Source organism: Vombatus ursinus, unplaced genomic scaffold, assembly GCF_900497805.2.
Source record: "Vombatus ursinus unplaced genomic scaffold, bare-nosed wombat genome assembly UNPS02014775.1, whole genome shotgun sequence".
In the NCBI taxonomy this organism is placed as follows: Eukaryota; Metazoa; Chordata; class Mammalia; order Diprotodontia; family Vombatidae; genus Vombatus; species Vombatus ursinus.
The window spans coordinates 11,549,783-11,568,481 of NW_020954553.1; the positions used below are offsets into that span (position 1 = coordinate 11,549,783).

At 45.0% G+C, this 18,699-nt stretch overlaps 1 protein-coding gene across 1 annotated transcript; it reads right to left on the reverse strand.

Annotated features, from left to right (window-relative positions):
- Positions 1 to 224: 224 nt before the first annotated feature.
- Positions 225 to 11,309, reverse strand: UTP11 (UTP11 small subunit processome component). The gene is made up of 8 exons (XM_027864620.1): positions 11,160 to 11,309; positions 7,200 to 7,261; positions 5,688 to 5,790; positions 4,732 to 4,845; positions 4,338 to 4,431; positions 4,110 to 4,240; positions 837 to 947; positions 225 to 309 (listed from the first exon to the last, which is right to left on the reverse strand). The coding sequence occupies exons 1-8, from the start codon at positions 11,220 to 11,222 to the stop codon at positions 226 to 228; spliced, it is 762 nt and encodes a 253-aa protein (XP_027720421.1). The 5' UTR covers positions 11,223 to 11,309; the 3' UTR covers position 225.
- Between the last annotated feature and the right edge of the window lie 7,390 nt (positions 11,310 to 18,699).

Genomic DNA, 18,699 nt, shown 5'->3' on the forward strand with positions numbered 1-18,699 from the left:
GACCCCAGCCCATACTCTAGCCCAAGGTGATTAAAAAAATAAAAACCTCCTCAGAAAGCTGTCTCATCTCTTCTGAGGAGGCAGAAAGGTGCATCTAAACCCGAACTTATTTTGTTCGTCCATATTGTAGCCACAGGGAGGAAAACCCTGTTGGACAGAATCACAAGTTATTAGTAAAACAGACTTCTTGTGCCTAAAGAATGACCAGACTTGGACAACAAGAATTTAACGTTTTCGTTGACTTTTAAATTTGTAAATAGCTGGGGAGTTGACTGTTTCATTCTTCACCTTCACTCTGGGGGTTTTATCCTGCAAAACAGAGGGAAAAAATTAGTACAATTGGGGGGGGGGGTTTGAAGAAGAAGGTCTCAAAAACAGAGAAACAAATGAATAGGCTATTTATGTGAAAGAACTAAAAGTCTATGAGTATCTAAAGAGTCTGACATTTAGTAGATAGATGATAATAACATGGAAGTGTCATCTTAGACTCTTCAGCTCTGCTATTTAACTACACAATATCGTCTATTTTTAAACACCAGTGAGTGGCACTCACTGTTTTGTTAACCTGTTTAAATGTTACAGAGAGCTATTCATAAGCTATAAAGTTCAAATGCTGCCCGTTCCTACCCTATGCTGTTCCAAAGCACTGACTAATAACCCCCTTATTACCTTCTTAATCAAGGAACATTTCAACACTCCCAGAGTAACAGACATTGGCTCAAACTGTGCCCCTAAGGAGCAGACATTTTCACCACGCCTGATTTACACACAGATGAAATCCAGTCTCAGTTAAGACCTTTAAAAGAAACGAAGGCCTGAGGCTTTTCTCTACTCACCAGAAGATCTTTTCGTGTTTGGATTTTCTGTGCAATAACAAACAATTCCTTCTCCCTCTCGATACGTTGCTTCAGGAGGCTGTATTGCCTTTTCCTCTCTCTAGCTAGCTTCTGTAAGAGAAAAACATACAAGTATTTTCAGCAAAACAAACAAATGGAGTAAAAGTCACTAAGAAATGTTTCGGAGCCCAATGGGAGGCCAGATAGGCCAAGGCTTAAACAAGCTCTTTTCATGACTCCACGAGGGCCTCGCTACGAGGCAATGGATGAATTGCTTTGACTTTTGGGAACTGCACTTATTTGGAACCTCCAGTAATCACAGCACTCTTTTGTAGATCGTTTCTGTTTACCAAGGGCATCATTACCGAGGGCAGCAACCCTATGAGGTAACTGATAATTAGCCCTGTTATGCAGGAAACTCAGACCGACAGAAGTGACTTTGTACAAGGTCACAGAGCATGGAAGCAGGAGAGACGAAATCCAAACTCAGAACCTCCTAACTCCAACCTCCCTCTCCCTCTCCTCCCCCCAACCGCTTCCATTGTCTGTCTGGGATCTGAACATCTCGAGGCCAACAGAAGGGGCTGGCAAAGTATGGCCTGGTCCTTTTGTAGGCACTCTATGAGATGCTGAAAAAAACTTCAGGAAAAAAAAGAAATGGCCCTGCCCACATTCTGAAGCCTCTCCCTGCTGATCCCTCCTTTTCAGAGACACGGTCACTACCTAACGTGGGGCCAAAGCTCCACCAATGTTTAGCTCTACAGTAACAGGAGCGAAGAGGCTATTCTCTTCCAGTCCATCCACCTTGAGCAGAACACCCCAAACAGCCCCGATCACAAGGGACAAACACTGCTAGCTAAAACAAGGGAAGCAGGGCACGCCCCAGCACCCTACCTCTCTCCACTCCTCCCCATCCACTAGGGCAAAGCAATGCAACCAGGTAGCGATAGACAGTGATCTCTTGGGGGACCAGCATGTAATACTCAGGAAAGGTCAACGACACACTTAACTATTACCAAAACTATTTCACAAAGAGAGTAATGCCAGAAAACCAGCCTGGCTGCTCCAACTGCTGTGTATGTAGAGGGAATATTCTTGGACCTGAGAAGACAATTCACCAACTAGGCCACAGTCTCCCAACAGCGGTTTCAGACAGCTTTTGTTTTCACTTTATTGCACACACTGTCAAATTTATGGGATTGCCCAATATATTCAAACTAATTAGGGGTATTTATATTACTAAAGCAAGTTTAGCTGCCTCTGAGCTAGAGGAAACTGCTGTGAATTAAACATTGGAGGCAAAGCTGATGCTGTGTAAATGATTCAAATCACAACAGAACAGCTGTCTGCTTGAAACTCACAAATTTTTTTTTTCAATGAATCAGTCAGAACTGAGATTTCAATTCTCTGAGAAACCAAGCATCATGTTTCATAAACCCAATCACAATCATGGAAGAGAGTCACAAGGGAAAACCCAACAGAAATTCGTCATTGAGGCGAGGTGGGCTTCATGGTGGAGAGTGAGAAGACCCAGGCTCTGGCACCAACTGTACAATATCTGAGCTTTGTGAGTGACCCAAACAAATGACAATCTCCCTGAGCTTCAATCTCCTTATCCAAAAAGTAAGGGAGAAAGACCACCTCCAAGCACTGTTGTAGGGATCGAGGAAGATGGTGGGCATGGAAGCATCTTGTCAACTGCTACTCTAGAAATGTGAATTATTATTTATAACCAAAAAACTTGAAGGGGTGGGGCCATGGGGAAATACATAATCACTGCTAAATACAAGGCCTCAGACCAAAATAGTCCAAGTGTTTTATCCTTCAATCCTCTCCCATAGGATCAGAGAATGTTACTGATGAAAGGAATCCCAGAGATTACCTAGTCCCTCAATATATTCACTTATACATTTTAAACATTTTTACCATTTGTGATATGTCTTGAACCAATAGAGGAAGAATGATCCCTTGACTGTACTCAAATTTACCAATAATCTCATTTGTTATTATTTATAAAAATAACAAATTTTTGTTCTTCAGTCATTTTTCAGTGCTATCTGATTCTTCATGACTCCATCTGGGGTTTTCTCAGCAAAGACACTGGAGTGGTTTGCCATTTCCTTCTACAGAACATTTTACAGATGAGGAAACTGAGGCAAACAGGGTTAAGTGACTTGCCCAGGGTCACACAGCTGGTAAGTGTCTGAGCCTATATCTGAACTCAGGAAGATGAGTCTTCCTGACTCCAGGCCCAGTTCTCTGTGCATGATAGCGCCACCGAGAAGCCCCAATGTATATAATACTTTGAGGTCTGCAAGCATTTTACTTATGTTATCTCATTAGATTCTCACAACAACCCTGTGAGTTAGGGTGCTATTATTAACCTCACTTTACAGATAAGGAAACTGAGGCAAATAGAGGCTAAGTGACTTGCCCAGGGTCACACAACTAATAAATATCTGAGACATGATATGAATTAAGATCTGACTCCAAATCCGACTCTCTACACCTACAATTAGTCTGATTAGTTTTACAACAAAAAAGAACCCTGACCCCTGGATTAAAAGTCAGAAGACCTGGCTTTTTCTTCTGGCTCTGCCCCTTACTAGCTATGTGAACTGACAGAAATAACTTCCCCTCTCTATAGCTCAGTTTCTTCATTTGTACAATGAGGGAGTTGGATTAATAACTAAAATGCCTTCCAGCACTAAAATTCTATTTTAAAAAAACAAAATCAAAAAACTGAGGGTCTACAAGTCCAGCTGGTCCAAACCTGCATTAGTAGCTCTACCCAATCACATCTTTAGCACCAAAATAATAATCACTAGCATCTGCATAGCACTTTAAGGTTTGTGAAGTGCTGTATAAATATCTCATTTAAAAGACTTTTTTTTTAAATCTCATTTTTATCCTTACAACAACCCTAGATGTAGATTCTGGTTATTATCCCCATTTTATAGATTAGGAAACTGAGGTGGACAGAGGTTCAGTGACTTGCTCAGGGTCACACAGCTAGTAAGTATCTGAGACTAGATCTGAACTTAGGACTTCCTGACTCTAGACACCACAAAACTACCATCGTCAATGAATCAAGAAGACCACCAAAGTCTCCAAACAAACCAGATCATGAGCCAGTTTCCAGTCTCAGAAATCTGTATAGCCAAACAGAAGAGTTTACAACAAGTACCTTTGTTACACAAGGTGGCAAAAAGGAAACAAAAAGTCCTCCCACCCCCCGTGAGGCTGAAAGGAAAGAACTGAGGCAAAAAGCACCTCGATCTGGCTCCGCTTCGTCACGCCCTTCACGGTTTCTTTCTTCAAAGTCTCTATCCTCGGCCGGTTATAGACCCTCTTCACTAGCTCAGGGGCCGTCTGCAGGTGAGTGGCAATATCAAACTCTTTAACTGAAGCGCAGAGAGGGAGAGCTTCCTGAGTGAGCGCCCGTAGCAGCTGCCAACCCCCGCCCTCACCCAAGCCCCCCGTCCTCAGGGAGCCCCATACCTTCCTTTTTGGTATCAAAGAAGAAGACGTGCTTGTTCTTCTGCTTTCCCGAGGCCTCCAGCAGGTGGAGCTCCGATTTCAGGCGTTCGATTTTCTACAGATAGTCAAGGGCACATGGGCCTGGACTCTAGGGTCTCAGCCCACAAGTCTCAAAGGCTACCCTTTCCCGCCTCCCCCCGCCCCAGCCCACATCCCCAACAAGCAAAGAAGAGGTGCACTCGAGGGTGCCGAGACTGCACCTGGGCAAGCTTCTGCCCACCGAAGACCCAGCTCGGCTGGGGATCATCCTTCAATGACGTCACACTCTCCCAGAAAGGAACTGAGGCCCACAAGCCCATGCAGGACCCCATTTTAACAAGAGGGAAACATCAGGAGAGAACGCTCCCCATAGTACCTTGGCTTCTGCCACCCTCTTCATCTCCACATATTTGATGTCCTGAGCCTTCATCACCTTCAGCTGCTCATCGGTCACCTCGTCCTTAGGCTGCTTGACCACGTGGACCCCGTCCTAAAAGCCGGTTCAACCACCCACTGAGTTAATCACCCGAGGAGTAGTTAAGGTGTCCCGCAGGTGGCCCGGGCCTCTCTAAAGGAGGCTGCTCCCCTCACAGACAGCTCAGCTCCACCTGCACTGTGCAGGATGCCCGCCCCCTCCAACTGCCATCTTCTAAAGGTCCCCATTAACCCTAGTTCCACCCTCGAGGGTCACGTTGGGTAAGTCTGATCCTTTTTCAACATTAACATCCCTTTAGATAATTTAAGAAAACAATCACTCCCCACAAAGTCTTCTTTACTTCACAAATTGTCCTCATCTGATAGGGTTTTGAGACCCTTTACCATCCTGGTTATCCTCCTCTAGAAGGACTTCAACTTGTCCCTCCTAAAATGTGGCACCCACAGCTAGATAAAATACCTCAGATGTGGGCAGAGGACAGCCAGACCATCACTGCTCTGATTCTGGACAAAAGCCGTCTTGTAGTGACTCTGGCAAAAAGTGCATTACCTTATTCAAGGGCCATGTCCCACTATTGAATCATACTGGGTCTGAGATCCACTAGGACCTCCAAGTCTTTTTTTACTTATGAAGCTATCTAGGCTTATCCCCTCCTGCCCCTCTTCCTGCACTAAGTGTATGTGGCACAAACTCATTTTGCCATTTATATACGTTCTCTTCCAGAGCAACCACTAATATAAAATGATTCATACCCAGCCCCCAAAAGCTTGCCTGTTGGACATACATCTGATGATAGGTAAACTGGAGATTAGACCAGGGTTAGCCTTACCTCTCTGCCCTCCCCTCCCACAATGGCAAATACTCAGTGAATACTTCTGGGTCAATCAGACACTGACCTGGAGTTGAACCCGAGTCATCTTAAAATAAAACTCATCAGGATTTTTTTCCAGGGCCTTCTTCCGAAGGGCTCTGAGATGCTCCTGTTTCTTGTGGTAGTCACTGAAAAACACATCCCCACATGTTTTTACTAAACTGTGTTTACTAAATGACTTCCTCAGACCAGATCAATCCCAACAGGCAGCCTGGACAGGGATCTGAAAGTTCACGGACAACGAAACCCACAGTTCACTGTAGGCCCAAAGCAATTCAGCAACTGTCAACATCTCTCTTGCAAATGAAAGATCCAGTTCATTTCTCCTCATCAAATCAAAGTACGACCTATGTCACAGAAGCCATGGATTGTTAGTAAGAAGACCAAGGTCCAAATCCCAGCCTGGCCACTTACTTGCCACGGAATCTTGGCTAAGTCATTTAACTTCTCTGGACCTTGGCTTCTTCATCTGTACAGTGGGAATAACAACAGCGCTGCTTATTTCTAGGGTAGCTCTAAGGGTCAGTCAGGTGGTGCGTGTAAAGGACTGTCAAAGGTCAAGAGTTATCCATATATCAGTTATTGTCTGACCCCCCTCTCTCCCAGCCTGTCATACCCAACCTGGGCTACCTGGCTTCCTTCAGTTTAGCAACGTTCCTGTCATTCAAGAAGCTAAGAGCCACACAAAGTGAGAAACTAGGCATCTGAAGGGGGGTCTGGATGCCAGATGGGGTCACAGATGGAAAGAACATAATTCTGGAGTGACAAAGACAGCAAGTGTGGATAAGGCAGATACTATCATGCCCATTTTACAGCTGGGGAAACCAAGTGTCAGAGACATTGTGTCTCAATGAAAGTCATACAGCACCAGGAGAGAATGAGTCTTCTGGGTCCCTGATTTAGCACCAGGGCCTACCCACCTCCTTCGGGAACTGATGGGCCTTCAAAATTCTGTAAAATGCTCCTCCCATTCTGTACTGGAGATACAAGGAAGACCTGGGCCATCATATGGAATGACCAAGAAAGGTCACAGCAAGCATCCGACAAGAACAATGGCGCTAACTGTGCTATCAAGGATTCATTATCTTAGGGGTAAGGGTGGAAGGGGAGGGCAGTCACTATGACCCCAGCTTTCACATCTGGTTCACAAACTCTCCCATCCACACCTCATGGGGATGTAAGAGTTGGAACAACTGGATACTGAGATGCTATCTGGCATTTCAAGGACTGGAGAGGAAAAAATCCTGCTTTTTGGCTCAAATATCAAGACCATCACAAACAAAGTCACTTTGAGGAAACGAATCTGGAACAAAATGGAATGAAAAATTACGTTGCAACTGGAGCTGCTACAAATATTACTATGCCTAAACTAACAGACCAGTTTGGGGCCACGGAAAAGCGTCTGAGGGGCTGCCAAAGGTTTGGCTACTTCATCAATGGCAGGAAACAATCCCCTTCTGGAACTCAAGCAATTTTGTCACAGTGCTTCAAGACTATCATGTTATTTGCAGCAGCTTGAACAGAAGAATCAACTCACTTGGCACGAAGTTTATAATCTTTCTTCTTTTCCAGAAAGCCCAGATGTTTTCGAAAGCCAGGCTAGAAGACAAAAACATGGCGTTTGGTTTCCCCAGCACACCACACACCCAATAAAGCTCCCATTTGACTGCCACCAGCCCCTCTGAAGAGACAAGTAAATCCATGTCCTTGGAGCTGTCCCTGTGCCCCAGCTTCCCTCCCTCCTCGTTTCCTCCATACCTATCCTCTGCCAGAGGACAAGATACATCGAGTTGGGCGCCAGTAAGTTTAAAAGCTTGGCCACAGCAGGCTTTCTAACCAATTAAGGACAGAGGGAGGCAACAATGACTGTGCACCATGTGAGCAGTTGCCAGCAGAACTAAAATTAATGTGAACTGGATCCAAGAGTTTGTAGAAAATCAAGCAGAGGGAACACAATGTGTATGTCCAGTGTCCCAGCAAATCTTAGGGAAGGGAGGGAAAGCTTTCTACCTGAAGGAGAATACCCCTGGTCGGGAGGCTACAAGGATGGAATTGGGGTGGCTGAGCGTGTATCTGTTACTCTGACATCATACGAGGGGTTGCTCGGCTAGGCCTCCAATTTTTATGGAGCGATCTAACAATTAGAAGTCTACTAATATACTGCACATTTACGAGGTGGTTCATCGTTTTTTGTCATCCTTTCAAACAAGAGTATCTTTGGTAAATCCATGACTTTTTCCCTGTAGGTTCCTCCTCTATGGTCACATACTTCATAACCATCTGGTCTGAGCATTTAGAGTAGGAAAGGACTTTAAAAATTCCCTATCCAAATGGTTCCCAACTTTTTCAAGTATAAGAAACCTTTAAAATGTCAAAAAATATAATTTATCCCCACATGATGGTGAATGTACCAAATAACCATTAATAAAGAAAAATATGACAAAAACCTCTATGAAATCAATATTGCTTTTAAATGAAATTATATTCTATTCATCACAAGAGCATCTACAAACATTTGAAAAACAGTAATATTTATATGTGCAAGATATAGTCTTTATTCCATCTACAGAAGATTAAGTTTGTCAAAATACTAGATATCCAGTGTACTGGAGAACAACTAAGTAAATAGTGACACATTAATGTGGTGGAATATTTACTGCACTGGAAAAAAAAACAACAAAAATGAAACAGAGAAACATGAAAGACTAATGTGAACTCAAGAAGAATGAAGTCAGCAGAACCATGAAAACAACATATACACTGACTAAAGCAATGTTAATGAAAGGAACGATCAAGTGAAACTGACAGTGGTCATTAGAATGACCACACTTGGCCCAGAGACAATTCTCTTTTGATGGTGAAGTAGGGGCTTTCGGGTCTACAATACTGCATTCGGTGTCAGAGATAGGTCCGTGAGTCACTTAACTTCCTGAATGGTTTTTTTTTTAATCTATTAAAAGAGAAAGCTTGCTAGGCAGAGCAGGGAGGAACATAGTAGGCAATAAATGTGACATAAGAACAAAAGATTTATATAATAAATTAAAGGAAAAATGTAGTGGGAAGAGTGGAAGTTGGGGAGAATGCAGGGGGAAAAGTATCCATCAACAAGGGGTTCAGGAGTCAGGATCTGTTCTTGGAAGACGTGTATCAATCAGAAGAATGGGGGGTGGGAGAGAATTAAGCACATTTATTATATCACTCCTCTTCAACAGCTCCCTATCATCCATGAAGTGAACTCTGTAACCACAGAACGTGAGAGCTGGAAGGGTCCTTGCAGAACATCTTGTCCAATCTCCTCATTTTACAAATGATGAAACTGAGGCTCAGAGAGTATTAGCAGCCTACTCTGGAAAGAACACCAGATGTCAAGTCATGTAACCTTGGAAAAGTCACTTAACCTCTCGAGGCCCAGATTTCATCATCTGTAAAATAAGGGGACTGAACTAGTTGACCTCTAAAAGCTCTAACTCCTATGAACCAATTGCTTGCTCAAAGCAAGTCACTTCGGGGCACAGCCTAGCCTTGCCCAAAGAAACTATAGGATGATCCCTATTACCCCCAGTATCCAATCCACCTGGCATTTAAAGATCTTCATCAGCTGGCCCCTTCCTACTTTTCCAGGCTTCTTATGCTTTGCCCCCCACCCCCTCACTTACTCTACAATCCAGTAATCCTGGCCTCCTTGGAGTTCTTTTAACACTTGACAATCCAGCTTCCAACCCTGCCATTTCTCAGCATTTTCACTGGCTGTCCCCTATGCCCAGAATTCTCTCCCTCCTCACCTCCACCTCTTGGCTTCCCTGGCTTCCTTCAAGTCTCTGCTAAATCCTGCTTTCAGCAAGAACCCTCTCCTGGTACCACTTAATGCTAGAAACCTCCCCTACTAATCATCTCCAATTTACTCTGTATATAACTTAGATATACATAGTTTTTTGCATGTAGTTTCCTCTATTCGAATATGAGCTCCTTGAAGGCATGGATTGTTTTTTGCCTTTTCTTTTTATCCCCTCAGTTTAGCACATAACTAAGAGCTTAAGAAATGCTTGTGGATGGGGCAGCTAGGTGGCACAGTGCATAGAGCTCCAGCCTTGGGAGTCTGGTGGACCTGAGTTCAAATCTGGCCTCAGACACTTGACACTTAACTAGCTGTGTGACCTTGGGCAAGTCACTTAACCCCAATTGCCTCACCAAAAAAGCAAAAAAAAAAAAGAAAGAAAGAAAGAAAAAGAAATGCTTGTGGATAACAGAAAGGATGACAGAACTCGGGTCTCCTAACTAACAATAGAAGACTCTCATACTACACCACCCTAGCAAAGTGATTACAGTGTTAAATCAGCCAGTCAGTAAACATTTATTAAGGCCCTACCACGTGCTAGGCACTGAGCTAAGGGCTGGGGATCTAAAAAGAAGCAGTCTCTGCCCTCAGAATTCAAAATCTAATGGAGGCAACAACAAGCAAACAAACATGTACAAATTATATACAGGCTACCTAGGAAATAACAGAAAGGCGGCAACAGAATTAAGAGGGATTGGGAAAGGCTTCCCATAGAGGAGGTTTTGGTTGGCACTTAAAGGAAGCCACCGAAGGCAGTAGGTGGAGATGAGGAGGGGAGAGCATTTCAGGCTTGGAGGACAGTCAGAGAAAACGGCCAGAGCTGAAAGATGATGTCTTGTTCATCGAACAGCCCAAGGCCGGTGTCACTGGGATGTCCGGGAAATAAGGTGCATGAAGCCTGGAAAAGTGGGAGGGAAGTACGTTATGACAGGCTTTGAACACCAGACGGAGGAAAGAACTCTGGACCTATAATCAGAGGGCCTGGATTTGACTCCTAGCTAATCCATTTTATGAACTGTGTGATCTTGAGCAGTTCATTTATCTTCCCCCATCTCAGTTTCCTCACGCGTAAAATGGGACTCACAGATGAAGAAACTACCTCTACAGATGCTACTAGGCACCTTCTCTAAAACTTTCAAGCATTAGAGATGCATGAGGCACTGTGAATAACCTGCCTGGGGCCACACAGCCAACTTGTGTAACAGGTGGGGCTTGAACTCAGGTCTCCCTGACTCCCAGGCCACCTTTCTACCCACAGAATAAATGCAACATAATAAAAACTCGTTGAACGTAGCCCTGGCCTGAAAGTTAGGGAATCTGGGTCCAAGTCCTGGTTCTGATCCTAACTCTGCCACTACTTCTATGCAAAGCGTAAATAAGCTCCTGCTAGCCCTCTCCAGAACTCAAGCTTCTGGAGCCTGGAGCTTGTGCCTCTCGGCCCCTAGAAATTGACATTTGATGGTTCCACGAGGTAGGAGCCCAGAGAGCGTGGTATGCAAATGAGGGGGCGGGAACGCCGACGACGAGCCGGCCCAAGATGTGCGCACGCGCCAGGCTGAGCGCCCTGTGAAAAAAGCCGGGTCCGCGCGACCGAGTCACGGCGGGGTTGGAAACCCGCGAAGCCGCAGGGAGGGAGGGAGGGAGGGAGGGAGGGGTTCATACCTGGCTTCGTTCCCGGTGCTCCCGCTGCCGGGACTTCGCTGCCTTTTTAAACGCCGCCGACATGTCGCTTCCCTCTTCCGAGAGCCCAAAAGGCACCTCCGACTTCCGCTCCGCCTCAGCCGCCTCGCCGGAAACAGGCCGCGCCGCTGGGTGGCCCCTCTCACTTTCACCGAACAGCCTATCGAACTCGGACCTCCTCGGAAGAATCGTTGCCAAACCTGGGGCTACTCGAAAGCCCTTCTGGGAAATGTAGTTTCTTTTGGGCTGGAGCCACGTGACATCTCGCCCATTGTTGGGTGCCGGCTCTAGTATTCCACCGCCTAAGACTTCGTGCTCTGCTAGTCTTTAGCTATAAAACAATCTATAACACTTTGTTTAGCGCCTACTATATGCCAGCTAGCTGGTGCAATGGTTAAAGCGCCGGGAAATCAGGAAGACTCATCTTCTTGAGTTGGAATGTGGACTCAGACACTCACTAGCTGTGTGATCCAGGGCAAGTCACTTGACGCTGCTTCAGTTTCCTCATCTGTAGAATGTACCTGGAGAAGGAAATGGCAAACCACTCCAGTATCTTTGCCAAGAAGAACGAGACACGACTGGACAGCAACAACATGTGCCAGGCACTGTGCTAATGGCTGGGGGTACAAAAAAAAGACAGCCATTGCCCTTGGGGAGCTTGCAGTCTAAGAGGGGAGACAACATGCAAACAAAGCATGCTCTATGGGATAAATTGTAAATAATTAACAGCAGGAAGGCACTGAAATTAAGAGGGGAAGGGGAAGGCTTTCTGTAGAAGGTAGGATTTTAGTTGGGACCTAAAGGAAACCAAGGAGGTCACTAGTTAGAGTGGAGGAGGGACAACATTCTAGGTATGAAGGACAGCCAGAGAGAACTTCCAGAGACAAGAGATAGAGTATCTTGTTCATGAAACAGCCAGGAGCCCAGTGTCACTGGGTGGAAGAATATCCTATTGGAGAGTAAGGTGGGAGAAGAATGGAAAGGTGGGAGGGGGCCAGGTTATGAAGGGCTTTGAATGCCAAACACAGCATTTTGTATTTGATCTTAAGAGGGCATAGGAAGCCACTGGAGTTATTGAGTAGGGAAGTGACAATGACAGACCTCTGCTTTAAGAAAATCACTTTTGGGGCAGCTAGGTGATGCAGTGGCAAGAGCAGGGGCCCAGGAGTCAGGAGGACCTGAGTTCAGATTTGGCCTCAGACACATAACATTCACTAACTGTGTGACTCTGGGCAAGTCACTTAACCCCAATTGCCTCACACACAAAAAAAAAAAAAAGAAAGAAAGGAAAAAAAGAAAATCATTTCGGTGGCTGAATGGGTGGTTGATTGTAGTGGGGGGAAAGACCTAAGGCAGGTAGACCCACCAATAGGTCATTGTAATAATCTAGGCATGAGGTGATGAGGGCCTGCACTATAATGGTGACGGCATGAGAAGAGAGAAGGTATACAAGAGATAATGCAAAAGTGAAATTGGCCTTGGCAACAGCTTGGATATGGAAGGTGAGAGAGTGAAGACCTGAGGATGACTCCTAGGGTGCAAGCCTGAGAGCCTGGAAAGATGGTGGTGTCCTGTACAGTCATATGCAAGGGCAGGGGGTGGGGGGAGAGAAGATGAGCTCTGTTTTGAGCATATTGAGTTTAAGGTGTCTACTGGACATCCAGTTCGAGATGTCTGAAAGGCATTTGGAGAGACAAGAGGTCAGCAGAGAGGTTGGGGCAGGGTAAATAGATTGGAGAATTATCAGCATGAAGGTGGCAGTTAAATCCGTGGGAACTGATGACATCACCAAGTGAAGTAGCAATAGAAGAAGGGAAGGCCCTGGATAGAACCCTGTGGATACCTACAGTTAGAGGGTGTGATCTGGAAGAGGATCCAGGAAAAGGACACTGAGAAGGAGGGGTCAGATAGGAAGGAGGAGAACAGGAAAGAGTCATGTCCAAAAAACCTATAGAAGAGAGAAGGACAGGGTGATCAACAGTGTCAAAGGCTGCGGAGAGGTGGAGGAGAATGAGGTTTGAGAAAGACGGTTGGATTTGGCAGCTAAGAGATTACTGGTAACTTTGGAGAGGGCAATTTCAGTGAGGTTGGAAACCAGATTTTAAAGGGTTAAGAAGAGAGTGAGGAGAAAAAGTGGAAGCACCTGTTATAGACTGCCTTTGGAGGAATTTAGCCCCAAAAGGTAGAAGAGATACTGGATGATAGCAGAGATGGAAGCATGAAGGAGATATGTGCATATTTGTAAACAGTAGGGAATGAGCCAATAGACAGTAATAGATTGAAAATGTGAAATAGTAGGGATGACGGGGTGTCCGTTAGAAGAGAAGATAGACTGGGATCACTTGAACAAGTAGAGGGGTTAGTCATGGTAAAGAAGTAAGGCCATTTCATCATGTGAGACAGGGGTGAAGGAGAAAAGAGTGGCATAAGGCACCAGTGTGATAGGGGATAAGGAAGAGAGGAGAAGAGAGATCAATTTTTTTTGTAAAATATGAGACAAGTTGTCAGCTGAGAGTGGGGGAAGGAGAGCTGTGGGAGGTGTGAGGAGGGCTGAAAAGGTCTAGAAGAGCCACTGAGGAGAGTGGGAGAGTGAGTCAATGAGGGAGGTATGTAGCAGGGTTGCCTGGCAGCAGTGAGGGCCTGGTTGGGATTGTGTAACATAAATTTGTAGTGGACCCAGTCAGAACGGTTGTATGAGTGACCTTTGTACAGCAGCATGTGTGTAGGAGCAAAGGGGACAAATAGGAGTGATCTAAGGCTGAGGCTTAGCTGGATGTAATCAGTGATATGATAAGGGGGGGGGAGCTTCAAGAGATGATAACGTGGAGTTGAATTGGTTCACCAAGGGATGAAGATGGGGAAAAGAGGACAGAGGATAGTGCAGGGGAGATGGCCTAAGAGAGAATTGAGGGGGTCAAGAAATTGGCAATCACAGTGTGGATGAAGAATAGGGTTATGTAAAAAAAGGAGGAAGGAGAGGTGAAAAGCCAAGCGATTATGACTGGATAAGGAGAGTTCAAAATTCTTGAACTTAAAGGCAGCACATTTGTGCGTCACGGCAAGATCAAGGGTAAGACCATTTTTGAGCTGCCACCTCAAAACGTGGAGTTGGCCCTTCCTGGAGGCTGAGTCAGACACAAGAAACCCAAATTCATATTCTCTTAACAATGTTTCACCTTTTTCCATAATTCTGAGTTTAATTTGCTGCTTTGGGGTTGTTGCAGTAGCCCCATATAACTAGCTACCATTCATGGTTGGTCATGAGAACAAAAATAAATTGACCCACAGTTCTTCCTAAACATGAGAATTAAGGCTTCTCTGGCTCCTGGCCATATAAATTAAAATTCCTCATGTTTTTATAGTAGTTTACAGGTTACAAACCACTTTCACATCCATGTCGGGCCCCATAAGACCCTTATGAGGGAAGCTAGACACATGTTCTTATACCCATTTTACATATTAGGAAACTGAGGTCTAGAGAGCAGAATAACAACAGTTCTCATTTCTGTGCTGTGGTTTACAACACACTTTTCCCACTTTTTCTTGGCAACAGATAATTAATAGAATCATTTCAGTGGTCTTTTTGATAGATATTGACTGTTGCAGCTGAACAGATCCTATGACTAAAATTAATACACAGAGCCTATTAATAGAAGGGATAGTGGTGTGTTAGTGATGTTGCCTAAATGTTAGCTTCCAGACCACCGAGTGGAAAACAACTCTTTGGCTATGACACATTTGGTGCCACAACACGATAATCCTGTTTTATGTTTGAGACAACAGGTAAAAAGATATGGTCCTTTGGCAAAAAAATACACAGAATAGGGTTTACGTCACTGATGCTGAGTGAAAACATGAATTGCGATGTTTTTCATCAACTACTAAAAATATGTCAAGGAAACAGTCTTTCTCTAAAGAATTTTTGAAGCCTAAAAGGGTTAAAATAGTTAATTCTTCACTTAAATGAAGCAGCTGCATACAGGCTACTATTGTCCCCATGACGAAGATCTCGCTGTTTCTAAGAACAAAACCTACTGTAAAAGCATGAAGGTTCTGACCCTCCACTGCTCCTTGTAGATTAGAATTGAGTTTAAAAGCTTATTATCTAATTTCATTTGATAACCTATAAACAGTTAAAAAGCCCTGAAAGAATAGAATTATTTAAACTGCACTTGGGGAGAATTTTTTTTAAATTTTAGGGCAGCTAGTTGGTATACTGAATGAAAACTTTGGACTTGTCAGGAAGATGTGAGTTCAAATCAAACCCTGGAGTGTGTGACCCTAAGCAAGTTACTTAACCCTGTGAGCCCAACAATGTAAATAGTTTGTTTGCCCAAAATCACCTACCTGTTAAGTAAAGGAGGCAGGACTCAGGGTCCCAAGATTTTAGAGTTTTAAAGGATCTAAGGCCAACCCCTCATTTTGAAAAAAACTGGAAACTTAAACCCAAACCCACCTTTTAGCCAATCAAGGTTATAGGGTCATAGCTACAGCCAAAACTGGAAGAAGCCACAGAGAACTTCCACTTCAGCCTCTCATTTTACTGTTGAGGAAATTGAGGCCCAGAGAAGATCGATGATGTGCTTAGAGTTATCCATCCCACCTTCCAAGGTGGGATAAAGACCCTCCAGAGTCAAAGCCCTCTCCTCTATACCAGGATAGACTTGCAAAGACAACCTGTTAGTTCGGAACACTGGACCCTCTAGTCACTGAGACTATGATCAGAGCTTCTTCCATAACATGAACCAAAGCTTCCTGAGAACTCTGGCCCAACACAATCATCTCCCTTCTCCATGACCCTCAGAATTTTGGGGTTCTAGGTAGCAGACTCATATAAGTTATGTCATGTTCATAGTTTCATACATTGCTTAACTTCTCACACATATCTTGTCTACCATGTTAGATTTTTGAGCTTTGACCATATCTTGCTTTTAGATGTCCCCACCCCCACCCTAATGCCTTGATGAATCATTCTGGTTGTTTCCCTCCAGATATGAGAGGGGCTATGTGGTACAATGCAAAGACAACTGGGCTCAGAGACAGGTGACCTATGTTTTCATCTGAATTCTGCCACTAATAAACTATATGACCATGGACAAGAAACTCTTTCCCTCTATGTGCCAGTCTCCCACCTATAAAGTTATTGGGCTGAACTAGTTGACATAGAGTTCTTTCCATCTCTGACAGTCTATGACCCAAGCCCCTCCCAGCCCTGACTTTCTGTGTTCTAAGGACCCTCCCAGCCCTGACATTCCGAGTTCTAAGGACCCTCCCAGCTCTGACATTCTGAGTTCTAAGGGCCCTCCCAGCTCTGACGTTCTCTGTTCTAAGGACCCTCCCAGCCCTGACATTCTGAGTTCTAAGGACCCTCCCAGCTCTGACATTCTCTGTTCTAAGTCTTCTCCCAGCTTTCACATCCTGTGTTCTCTGACACAAAGTTACCTTTGAAGGACAGGGTCTCAGGGACAGGAATCTCAGATCAGCCCAGTGGCTACAGGGAAATGAGTTTCCTCCCTCTAGGGTGGCTCTCACTAAGTCCACCCCACATTGACTTGCATTACTCTGATCAGAACTTCCAGATACAGGGAGCTTGAGAAATTCTGTGTCCTCACTACCGTCCTGGGAGATGTAGATGGGAGGCTGGGCTGATCTATACCAAAACCCACCTTGAGAGGAACTGCTTCTGCAGGCTACCTGCCCTCCCCCCTCCTCCACACAGCTCAAAGCATAGGAATCTAACTGAGAAAAGACCCATTGTACTACCTCACCCCCAAGAGTCATAAACCCATCAGTAAGCATTTACTGAATAATCCCTCATATCTGTACTGGCTTCTCAAGTCCCTCCGCATACAATTATGTCATCTGATCCTCATAACCCTGCAAGACAGGTGTTATTATCCCCATTTTACAGATGAAGACAGAGACTCAGAGGTGAAGTTACTTGGCTAAGTTAGTAAGTATAGAGTTGGAACTCAGGCCCAAGCTTTCTGACTTTCATTCCAATGTTCTTCCCATTGAGCCACCCCACCTTTGGAAGGGCCTTTCTGGGGGTATACAAAGCAATGTTGGTTTTGCTTTGGTCCCTGGAAATTTAAAGGTATGTCACTACTGATCAATAGTAGCCCAGAGATAATGTCCTTGGACACCCCTCTCCACACACACACAGACCCCTGCAGGACCTGCAGGTGGCACCCCAAAGCAAAGATGACAAATTAATCCTGAGGAGGAAGGAAGTTCCCTTGAAGTGAGAGAAAGGAGGGGTTGGAGCAGAGAAACAGTACAGCCATCAGAGAAGAAAAGTAAGGCTGTTTTCATCGCATTTAGAGTTTTTCACATTTAGAGAAGGTCACGCGACCACGGGGCAACCAAGTTCCTTCCTATTCAGCAGAGTCAAGTCCAGGCTGGACAAAGGGTATGCATGTGCTGGGACTGACCCTTCCTAACCCCTTCAGCACATTACTCCTCCTCCCTCCGCCCCCACTGCCGGCATCCACGTGCTGCCAGGGTTGGATGGGGGCAGCTGCCTGACCAGCCTGCTTCTCCCGTGCACCTGTTCCATGAAGCCTCTAGGGTGGAGTAAAGGAGGGAACAGAAAGTCCAAGTGGCCTGAACCCCACAGAGTCCCCTGGTGGCATGTCCCCAAGGCCAAAGAAGCCAGAGACAGGCTGGGTGGGGACCTGGGGCTGTGGAAGGGGACAAAAAGACACGGCCAATTTTGCGGCCTATTCCAGAGCATAGGCAGCACAGCCCAGTAAAATGAGCAGTGAACTGCTTCTGAATTCCAGACTTGCTATTTACTACTTTTGTGACCTTGGCCAAATCCTACCTCCAGCCCACTTTTTCTCACCTGGAATTCTATCTCCCCTCATCTCAGCCTCTTGACTTCTCTGGCTTCCTTCAAGTCCCAGCTAAAATTCCCCCCAGCATGTCTTTCGCAATCCCCTTTAATGCTAGGGCCTTCCCTCTGTTGGTTATCCCCAATTTACCCTGCATATAATTTGTTTGTATGTAAGTGTTTGCATGTGGTCTCCCCCATTAGACTGCCAGTTCCTTGAGGGCAGAACTTTTACCTTCTTTTACCTTCTTTCATATCCCTGCTACTAAGCAAATAATAGGTCTTAATAAACAAGTATTGACTGACTGCAAAATTAGGTGATTACACTAGGTCTTTAAATTTTAAATCAGGGGAACCTTTGTCCTCGAGGCCACATGTGGCCCTTTAGGTCCTCAAGTGCAGCCTGCCCCTGTTCTAAATCCTACTATCCTAAGACCTACCCATCCTTAAGACCCAAAGCTCCCTGGCTGCCACTGATAGCTTAAAGTGATCTCTGCAGCCTCCTAATTCTCTTGTTACATTGTTACCTCTCTTGTGCTCTTATGTTCTATTTCCTATTGTGGTTATTTGAGTACTGGTCTCATTTCCCTACCCAATTGTAAGCTCCTTGAGGACAGGGATTATCTTTTTTTTTTTAATCTTAGTATCTCCTCCAATTCAGAGCACAGAACTTTTGACTTAAGTGCA

Excerpts from the sequence above, each read along its gene's own strand:
- UTP11 (XM_027864620.1), bottom strand. The coding sequence starts at position 11,222 with ATGTCGGCGGCGTTTAAAAAGGCAGCGAAGTCCCGGCAGCGGGAGCAC. Across the intron at positions 7,262-11,159 it reads AGCACCGGGAACGAAGCCAG|CCTGGCTTTCGAAAACATCT; the intron begins GTATGAACCCCT and ends TTTGTCTTCTAG. Across the intron at positions 4,846-5,687 it reads TGACTCGGGTTCAACTCCAG|GACGGGGTCCACGTGGTCAA; the intron begins GTCAGTGTCTGA and ends ACCGGCTTTTAG.